The sequence below is a fragment of the Cydia amplana genome, chromosome 26 (assembly GCF_948474715.1).
Source record: "Cydia amplana chromosome 26, ilCydAmpl1.1, whole genome shotgun sequence".
NCBI lineage: Eukaryota > Metazoa > Arthropoda > Insecta > Lepidoptera > Tortricidae > Cydia > Cydia amplana.
This window is the reverse complement of record NC_086094.1, coordinates 6,361,888-6,372,565: the sequence shown is the minus strand read 5'-3', so window position 1 is coordinate 6,372,565 and position 10,678 is coordinate 6,361,888. Positions and strand designations below refer to the sequence as shown.

General features: G+C 38.7%; 1 protein-coding gene across 1 annotated transcript in view; it reads right to left on the bottom strand.

Annotated features, from left to right (window-relative positions):
* Positions 1-258: 258 nt before the first annotated feature.
* Positions 259-10,678, bottom strand: part of LOC134660271 (alpha-1,6-mannosyl-glycoprotein 2-beta-N-acetylglucosaminyltransferase-like) — a 59,806-nt gene continuing 49,386 nt past the window's right edge. The window contains exons 9-13 of the mRNA XM_063516015.1: positions 8,860-8,991; positions 5,959-6,045; positions 4,685-4,815; positions 2,930-3,109; positions 259-335 (exon numbers count right to left, since the gene is read on the bottom strand). Coding sequence (XP_063372085.1) covers positions 266-335; positions 2,930-3,109; positions 4,685-4,815; positions 5,959-6,045; positions 8,860-8,991 — 600 coding nt within the window. The 3' untranslated portion in view covers positions 259-265. The remainder of the gene's footprint in view (positions 336-2,929; positions 3,110-4,684; positions 4,816-5,958; positions 6,046-8,859; positions 8,992-10,678) is intronic.

Below are 10,678 nucleotides of genomic sequence, written 5' to 3'. Positions count from 1 at the left end.
CAAAAAGACTAGCACTAGTCATTGCGACTTTCCGTCCTTTTCACACTTTACAAATATTTATAAGTTTATTTGTGCTAACATGAGAATACTTCTTTTAGCGTAGCGTTAAGTAATAAGTAACAAAGTGTGGTAGCGTCATAATTAATGTAATTTCTTTTTTATAATGACACTCCCTCACTTTGTTATATTCAAGTCCGTGCAAAGTGTGCTTAATCGGACGCTAGCATGATTTTTCTCTGACCAATTATTTCTTTATCGACTATATTTAAGCAAAATACACGTATCTCTTCAACTGCCGGTCTACCTTGGTCATGTTGGTGCACATCTCTTGATCTCTGAAAAAAACGTTGCTGTTAATAAAAGTGCAATGGGGTTGGCAACTGTCAAAGGTTTGCGTAGATGGCGCCATCATAGCTTGCCCCTTTTTCTATGAGATTTGGCTTAAAGGGCTGGCATCCAGGGCATTTAAAAAGCAAAAATTAGACACAATAGGGTATTTGTCTGTATTTAAAATATCCTGATAATTATTAGAAAAACACATGTAGGAGTTATTTTTAAACACAAGTTTTATTTAATAAATCGGATAGAAATATAAAAACCGGCCAAGTGCGAGTCGGACTCGCGCACGGAGGGTTCCGCACCATCAACAAAAAATAGAGCAAAACAAGCAAAAAAAAAACAAAAAAAACGGTCACCCATCCAAGTACTGACCCCGCCCGACGTTGCTTAACTTCGGTCAAAAATCACGTTTGTTGTATGGGAGCCCCACTTAAATCTTTATTTTATTCTGTTTTTAGTATTTGTTGTTATAGCGGCAACAGAAATACATCATCTGTGAAAATTTCAACTGTCTAGCTATCACGGTTCGTGAGATACAGCCTGGTGACAGACGGACGGACGGACGGACGGATGGACGGACGGACGGACAGCGGAGTCTTAGTAATAGGGTCCCGTTTTTACCCTTTGGGTACGGAACCCTAAAAAGTAGGTGAGTTGACCGTGACGTCACGATGTAATGTTTCATATAAATTCCATATTAGCAAATTGTTTTGACAATTCTAAAAAAGTAACTGATTTGACTATTAGGAAAATACCATAGAAGGTAGGATCCTATAGAAGTGGTATACGCGTGCCTCCGTGAGGGACAAAACATACGCAATGCGACGCTATGATTGGTCGAATTTATTTGTTGCTCACCATAATACATACCAGGGATGTTGCGAATATCCGCATCCGCAACCGCGGAACTTCCGCATTATTTTCAACATCCGCATCCGCATAAAATCGATGCGGATTTAATGCGTATGCGGATGTGAAACAGGTCGGTACAGGAACGTCTTAGCATCGGGTAAGTGCTAGACTGCTAGGTAATTTAGTCATTAACCAAAAAACCTATTAGAAATGAGCAGTCAAGCGTGAGTGGGAGTTAATGTACGGAACCCTTGGAACGCGAGTCCGACTCGCACTTGGCCGGTTTTTTGAAATAAAAATTACTAAAATGTAATATTTGACGTTTTTTATAGTACTATCTTGACATCCGCATCCGCGGATGTCGGCCTTTAAAAATCCGCATCCGCATCCGCATCCGCGGATGTCAAAAAATCGGCATCCGCAACATCCCTGAACATACTAAATTTACGGTGGGGAATAAAAAAAAAAGTGAGACTGTGACAAGGACAAACAATAATAGCGCTTTCTCTGCTACTCCTACTGAAAGATACGTAAGACTATCCCGTTCTGTCAGTTACTCCCACCACTCATGCCCAATCCAGTTTAATACTAGATTCATGGAAAATACCCTATTCTAGGGATAAATACTTCGACCGGCCGAATGGGATTGCCATTAAAAAAAAATCTTTCCAAGTTATTGTAGATTTCAGACGATAAGATAAGATACATTGAAATAAGATAGCCAGTTTTAATATTTTTTTTCTCGTTACACTTGCATACAATTTGGCACCGAACTATTCGGCCGAATACGAACATTGAATCTCTAGTCCAGTGGCTAACCTGGGGGTAATTACCCCCGTGGGGGTAAAACTGGTATTTTACGGGGGTAATAAGCTAACCTAATGTAACAACACATCAAACGTACACGTTTTATTTTTTATTACCATTGGCAGGAGAGGTAAAATCAGGTTCCCTAGTTAGCCATAGGGGTGACCGGACTGAAAAGGTTAGGAACCACTGCTCTAGTCCATTGTGATGTAATTTTGACAGTTTCCTAGTGACAGTTGACTTACCTCCGGTCCCCCCCCCCCATTCCCCTTCACCAGTTTCTTGTTGTGCTTGGCGCCGCCAGGGTTGGACGCCGTCAACCCCTTGGGGTACAGGGGGCTCAGCACGGTTCTATTTTTATCGACTATCACTATGCCCGTCACTTCGCACGTACATACTTGTTAGAACGTGACAGGCATGGTGGTAAACGATAAAAAAACGACCGTGCTACTAGGGCAGAAGGTGCTTCGTGCCTTGTCCACATTACCATTGTGATGTCATCTTGACAGTTTGCTAGTGACAGTAGACCATAGACTAGGAATCCTCTAGACGGAGTTTAGAGCATTTATTCCATGGAACCGATGCTGCCAAAAATACTGGGGTGCGGGGGACGAGGTGAGCGAGTCCCGTGCCGTGATTGGTCCGTTCAAAGACACGGACGTCACACAAAGACACTTTGACTCGAGAATGGAGTAAAACTACAGTATATTTGTGGTACAGGGGGTAGTGTTACTAGAGTTAGACCGACAAAAGTCTGCAGCGATTTTGATAGCCCACGCAGTGCAAGTGTCATTTTAAACGTCAAACTTCTATGAATTTATGACGTGTAAATAACACTTTCACTGCGTAGGCTATCAAAATCGCTGCAGACTTTTCTTGGTCTAACTCTATGCTCAGTCTAGAGGATGTCTTGTCTGTGCAGTTGACTTACCTCCGATCCCCCCACCCCCCATTTCCCTTCACAAGTTTCTTGTTGTGCTTGGCGCCGCCAGGGTTAATGGATGCCGTCAATCTCTTGGGGTATAGCAGGTGCTTCGTGGTCTGAAGGAGCTTCTGGACCTTGCTGATGACTAGATTAGCGTTGCAGTTGGATTTCTTGTGGTGGAGGCCGCTGGGGATACAAGAAAAAACACGTTAATCCACTAAGCACTAAATCGTTAAGCACTGTTACTAATGTTAGTGCTTGAGAAAGGAGACCTAGGCTCTCCGAAACCTGTTGCGCGAGTGACTAAAAACATAGAGAAATATAGTAAGAACTAAGAATAGAGTGCTCACTCCAAACATCAGTTTTGGTACCAAAAAGACTATTATTTTCGTAGTTTGCGTCCTAAAGGTTAATCCAGTTCCCCATCAACCAACAGTTTTAATTTAACCATGGTTTTCGTAGACACTGTGCGAGTGCTGGTGGCCTAGCGGTAAGAGCGTGCGACTTTCAATCCGGTGGTCGCGGGTTCAAATCCCGGCTCGTACCAATGAGTTTTTCCGAAGTACGAGCCTACGAAATATCATTTGATATTTACGAGTCGCTTTTCGGTGAAGGAAAACATCGTGAGGAAACCTGATTAATCCCAATAAGGCCTAGTTTACCCTCTGGGCAGTGGGAAGACACTCCTGACTTCGGGCAAACTCGGCTCCGTTCGTCTCAGCATTGCTCCGAGCAATTATTAGGGTTGACACAACTCGACGTCACTGCGTGCACGACCACAGATAAGATAATGACTTGAATTTTGACAACCCTAAATATCCGAAAGGGATAGTGCCATACATTAGAGAGGGACAGCATGTGTCCTTCCTGAATCGCTGTAAAACTTCGGTTTTGTATGAAGTGTCCTTTCTGTACGGTAGTACTATTATTTATTCTGTGTTTTTTCATACTTTTTCTACTCCCGTACTTTTGTCATTTAAAGGGTCGTGCACACATCTTTAAAACCCTACCTTTTAGTTGTCAAGACAAGTCTTTAGTATATTCCCTGAAAAAGCATTTGTGCATACACGCAGTATCTTTTTGGCACTTTTTCGATACTTCGTGTAATGACCACTTAAAAAATATGGTATGAAATACATTGTTGCCAACCTTATAGTCGTAACACTATCGCACCGCCACGCGACCTTTTTGACCTCTCTTAAACAACGGTTGCATAAAATACTATTTTCTACTACCGTACTTTTATTTGTCATTTAAAGGGTCGTGCACACACCTTTAAACCCCTACCTTAAAGTTGTCAATACAAGTCTTTAGTCTATTTCCCAAAAAAGAATTTGTGAATACACGCAGTATCTTTTTGGCGATTTTACAATACTTCGTGTAATGACCACTTAAAAAATATTGAATGAAATACAGTGTTGCCAACCTTATTTTAAATGTCATCTCTGACAAATAAGTGAACCATAGACATGTTTTTTTTTAATTTAATTCATTCATTCATTCTTTTCCCGCCCGTACCCTCCATTTTTACTACTTCTTGAATTAAAAATATTTGTTAATGTACAATTTTATTTCAAAGTAAGTGCGGTCGTAGAAAAAGTATTGTATGCAACGTTGTTTAACTGAGTCAAAAAATACTCGTGGCGTCTTTATTAACAATTTTCGGCTTCGCCTCAAATTGTTACTCACGCCACTCGCCTTTTTTGACCTCTCTTAAACAACGGTTGCATAAAATACTATTTTGAAGGTCTAGTAACTCACCACTCCCCAATATGGAACACCCTCGGGCCCTTGCACATCATGACCTTGAACTTATCCCGTCCCTTTCTGTTCTGAGAGAGATGCAACAACGAGTAGTCCCAGTTGTAGTCGTCGTACTCACAGAACTGATCCTGAAATGCATTATTATTTAGCATAGAGAAAAAAATAATCATAATCATAATCATTTATTTGCGTTAAAAAAGGTTATATACAAGTTCTTTCTTTAAAATATACATTTTCAACTCCCATCTTTCTTAACTGACTATGCAGCATGCAAATGTTAGTGTAATATATTTCTATCTTAACCTATTTAAGCTTGTTTTGTAAAATTAAATATCAACGAAATTAAAAATAAAGTAAAAATAAAAATACACTGTCACTACTGTCAGAAAATAATAATATATCACATATCTCAATTGTCATAACTAGATGGTTGATTAACTAGGTATTCATTAATAGTATAAAATGTCGAATCCAGCAGCCATTGAAAGAGTCCTCTATTAAATTTACTAGAATACATAGAGTGCTCACTCCATACATCGGTTTTAGTACCAAAAAGACTATTAGCATCTAGCATCGAGTAGCGGAACTATCAGTACTGCTACTTGACAATAGATGTAGCACCGACCGGAAAGTCTTATGCTGTTGAGATAAGACTTTCCGGTCGGTGCTACATCTATTGTCAAGTAGCAGTACTGATAGTTCCGCTACTCGATGCTAGATGTAGACACTGAAATTAATAGTCTGAACTGATGTATGGAGTGAGCACTCTTGTCTTACTATATTTCTCTATGTTATTTAGTTAGATAGAGGAGAGTTTCGTGATGCACAATTATTGATTTCTTATTTTCTTGCTGTTGTTGTCCGTACATGTTTTGTGAGCGTCTCTATTGTTTCCCAAATAGTTTTAAGCCATAATGTATTGTTTGCCCGCATTTTCGTTAGTCGTAATTCATTTGGTTCAGAAACGCGTGTACAACTGTGAAAAGTAGGGAATTCGCAACGAGTGGCGATAAATTGAAACACGACGACGAATGGAGTAATAATGTATTGTTTGTCATATTATCATTAGTCATAAAACTGAAACCGTTAACGTTTCAGGATTTTCGTTAGGCTATCCTATAGATAGGTTAGGTTAGGTTTGTTTTATGGCAATCCTGAAAAGTGACGCGTTTCTGAACCAAATTAGGTAATTATGACTAACGAAAATTCGGGAAAACAATACATTATGGCTTAAAACTATTTGGGAATCAATAGAGACCCAGATAATATACCTGCCGAGCCATGATGGAATTCCACACGGTCCTATTGAAGACCATACCCATGTTGTGGATGCTCGAGTGCCACGGTGTGATCTCAACCTGAAAATGTTATACGTTGAAAAACATCCATGGGCACAGAGAAAAAAAAAACAGATTGCTCACTCCATACATCAGTTTTGGTACCAAAAAGACTATTAATTTCAGTGTCTACATCTAGCATCGAGTAGCGGAACTATCAGTACTGCTACTTGACAATAGATGTAGCACCGACCGGAAAGCGTATGTAGCATAAGACTTTCCGGTCGGTGCTATGCTATATCTATTGTCAAGTAGCAGTACTGATAGTTCCGCTACTCGATGCTAGATGTAGACACTGAAATTAATAGTCTTTTTGGTATCAAAACTGATGTATGGAGTGAGCACTCTTGTCTTATATATTTCTCTATGTCCATGGGATAAATGTATCAAGGAGGTCATTAATTTTGGAAATTTGTCATCGAAAAATATTTGTGGTATCCGCGTACATATTAAAATTAGAAGTCATTCGATAGCGTGACGTGACGAACGCGTTTGCGTTAAGTGTTATTTTGTGTGGGACTTTGAGTTGCCTAAACGTCCCGCTTGGCGCGCTGTTCAAAATCCCATACAAATACTTAAAATACGCACGGAAAGTGCTCTTTCCCGCACTAGTTCGGGAAAGTAGAACCATGTTCTGTAAATACTTTTACCAACCGTACATATTTGAAAATCTTGTTTATTTTTTGTTAATTATATATAAAAGCATGCACAGACGTGATTAGTAATTAATAATAAACTAAGGCTTAATTAACTTTCGGTTATTTCATAATTACCAGGCAAATCACAACCATGAGAAGTGCTAGCATCGAAAGCAATACAGACTCAACTTAAACTTAAACATGCAAATATTAATTTAACTAAGATCTATGGCTGTCTACATATTGGATGCGGATCCACACGCCGCTCCGGTGTGAGAGCGGGACGTCGCTATAAACGTGCATAGCGCTGTCTAGCTCGCACACCGGAGCAACGTATGGATCGCGTCAGCGTCAGTGTGATTACATGAAGGCGCTACTGTAATTTATATGTATAGTTATGTAGCATGAAAAGTAATGTTTGCGCACAGAAAATTTTATTTTAATCGTAGTACTAAGTAGTTAAGTTATTTAAGGCAATTGTGAAATAGGTCACGATACATAATGCATAAAAGTATATTTTATCATAAAGACATACAGTACCAGGTCAAAGATAAAAATAAGGCAACGAAAAAAATACATTTTCAGGAAAAAGGTACCGTAAAATGGGGTGAGTAGGGGCAAAACTGATATTCAAACCTCGATAACATTTTATTTTTACATATGCAAACTGAATGGTGTATATGTCGGCGGCCGATCGTAAGATCAGGCATATCGTGAAACGTGAAAGTCTTTGACCCGTTCCCTGAGTCGACGGCTCCTATTTCTGGGCAGTTTGCCCTTCGGGCATCTAAAGCAACCTAACGAACCTATCCTACCTATATATTGGTTTAATGTCAATATCGTCAAAACATTACACAGGAACATTACGATCTGCCTGATCTTACGATCGGCCGCCGACATATACAATAAATAAGTGTTCCGGACGTTTGTATTTTAGTTTTTATTTTATTTTGGGTAGTTCCATTTCATAATGAAGATAAACAGGAAATCCCACCTCACCCCGTAGGCCCTCTTAATTGGGGTGAGATGGATTTTCATACAAAGGTGGTTTTGGAAGATTGTTGGATCGTTTTTTTTTATTATGAGTATTACTATAGCTCTATTTTAAATTGGAATACATTATTTTTGTAGCCTTAAAATCCCATCTCACCCCTCTTTCATCCCTTCTCTCCCCATTCATAACCCAACTCTCCCCGCGAACCCTACTCACCCCATTTTACGGTACCACTTGGCTAATTTAAGTTATTACAGTTTCCTAGTTAATATGAAAGAAACAACAATATTAACAAATAAAACTAAACATAAACACAAGTTTGTCTACATTACAGAAAAGGCAATTTAAATAAAACTCTTGATAAGAAGATGACAGCAGAATTTCTTATTATCGTTTCATATTGTGTTTGTTGGAAAGAGACAGAATGTATGAGGCCTGTTCGGTTTCTCAATAATGGCGTTAAAGCGTATTGTATCTACAGCTATTCCTATTTACAATAAATTGAGGTTTTGAGCAATATTTTAGCTTTAATAATGCTTAACACATTCAGTGCCGAAAACCCGACTATCGTGTATTTTATGATTTCGTTCCCAGGCCGGACGACCCGATAGTCGGGATCGTGGTACTACAGATTTATATGACGAAATTTTTGTGGCCTGGCGCGGATGTCTTGTTTGGCTGGGTGGCAATGAATGTGTTAATAGTGATTTCGACTAACCACCCATTCGATATTAAACTAAAAAGCAGAAAATTTAAGGCTAGAATGTGTTGTGGTTTACGATATTATCATGCCAACCACCATCTGACTTTTCAACACAAAATATTTGATTAACTCAGCATTCGATTCCTCTAAATAAAAACATTACCTGAATAAGCGTTCATTTAATAGACTCATTTTAATGTCAAGAAGGTTAAATATTCACTTCGAAATAATGGTAAAAATATCTTGAGAACTTATACGTTAATCACTACATAGTATAAAACAAAGTCGCTTCCCGCTGTCTGTCCCTATGTATGCTTAGATCTTTAAAACTACGCAACGGATTTAGATGCGGTTTTTTTTAAATAGATAGAGTGATTCATGAAGGTTTATGTATAATTTGTTAACCCGTGCGAAGCCGGGGCGGGTCGCTAGCTTTTTGTAAAACATGCTCAAAACCCTAAACCAAACTACCGTGCTACCTAAGCGTTAAGCTTCTTAACCTTTTGCGTGTACCCGTACAAATTCGGGTACACCTGGTAGTTCCAGCTCGTCGAGTCCATCTTCCGTCTCCGTCGCTCCTCATTAGCTGCCCGCACTTGCTGGATGTACGACAGAGTCAGCTGCTTCTTTCGCTGTTGCGTGTGAAACATGTTTTAGGGTGGAAGTTGCCAAAGAAAATATCTATTTCGTAACTAGTTACGAAACTAGTCCCTAGGGAACGTTTTCGTAACTATTCGCCGTGGTAATATTTTAGCTCAAATTAAGATTGCTTTATAATGTACAAATGTGTATTGCAGTTAGACTTTTTCCTTGGCCAATTATAAACATAATACACTAAAGGAGAAAAGAAATATAGGTTAAAAAAATATTGTACTGATCAAGACACTTCACTTGTCCCACTTTCGTAACTTTAAAAAAACAAAAGTTACGAATGTGTACCAAATTTTCAATTTAAATAAACAAAGAAAGTAAAAGATACCTTGATAAAATAATTTCAATTGTATATGTTTCTCCTTTTAGTGAATATATAAACGAAATGGTGCGTTGGCAAAAACACAATTGCACTTGTATATTTGCAATTCCAGTGTGTAATCATATAATCAAATTGCATATTTCTTAAACAAATACTAATAATAAAATATTTATAAAAGAAGTGGTTTTCTGGATTTAATTTTCAGTTATTAGTATGTGTTTAGTGCAAAAACGCTATACCAAGAAATCCATAGACTAAGAGCGGTTTCGCACTACGTCCGATTCGACTCCGTGAAAATATGGTCCGAAGTAGCCGTAGAACTATTTCTATGATAATTTACGCACTAGATCTGGCAGCCTATTATGGATAGCTTTATCCATCTTTATCCACGTGATAAAATAACTGTCACTGTTTAACACCGTGGGAAAGAAAGTGACGGACACCGTTTTATCACGCTGTCACGTAGACAAGAACGACCATCATATCCGTATCTCCGTCATCCGATTTCGGAAAGAAATCAGACGGATCTAGTGCGTAAATTACCATAGAAATAGTTCTATGGCTACTTCGGACCATATTTTCACGGATTCGGATCGGACGTAGTGCGAAACCGCTCTAAGGGTCGGTTGCACAAAACTGTTTGTCACCGTTAAAGCGTTCGCAAAATTTTATTGTATGGGAACTTTCATAGTTCTCTGTCGAGTGATGTTGATCAGTCTGTCAATTGTTGTGGCCTGTACGGCTACCATCAGTTTGTCACTGACATAAACGCCGTCGAGAACGTAATTTACTTTCTATACATCTCGCTCGCACTCGCATATTAGTGCAAACGAGATGTATAGAAAGTAAATTACGTTCTCGATAGCGTAAATGTCAGTTTTGACACTGTCAGTGACTCATGGTACGGGCTCTGGTGCCGATGTTTTGTTTAGCTGAGTGGCAATGAATGTGTTAAATCGACGCATTAAGGGTAACGGATTGTGATTTAATCTAATACCACATTTTACAGTTTTTTTTAATTTTCTTGGCATAACGGATGCTTGGTTACAAGCAAGCTTTTTTTGAATTAATATCAAAGTACATTCAGTGCTACGCACAGTTAGCGAGTGTCAACATTAAAGAAAAAGCTTGTGTTATATCAAAACGAACAACAAAAAAATCTTTTAGTCTTTATCATATTTGTTTTTTTATACATTATAACATATAGCTGGTCAAGCAGATCTTGTCAGTAGAAAAAGGCGGCAAATTTGAAAAATGTAAGCGCGAAGGGATATCATACGATAGAAAATTTGAATTTCGCGCCTTTTTTTACTGACAAGATCTGCTTGACCAGCTATAATAGGACT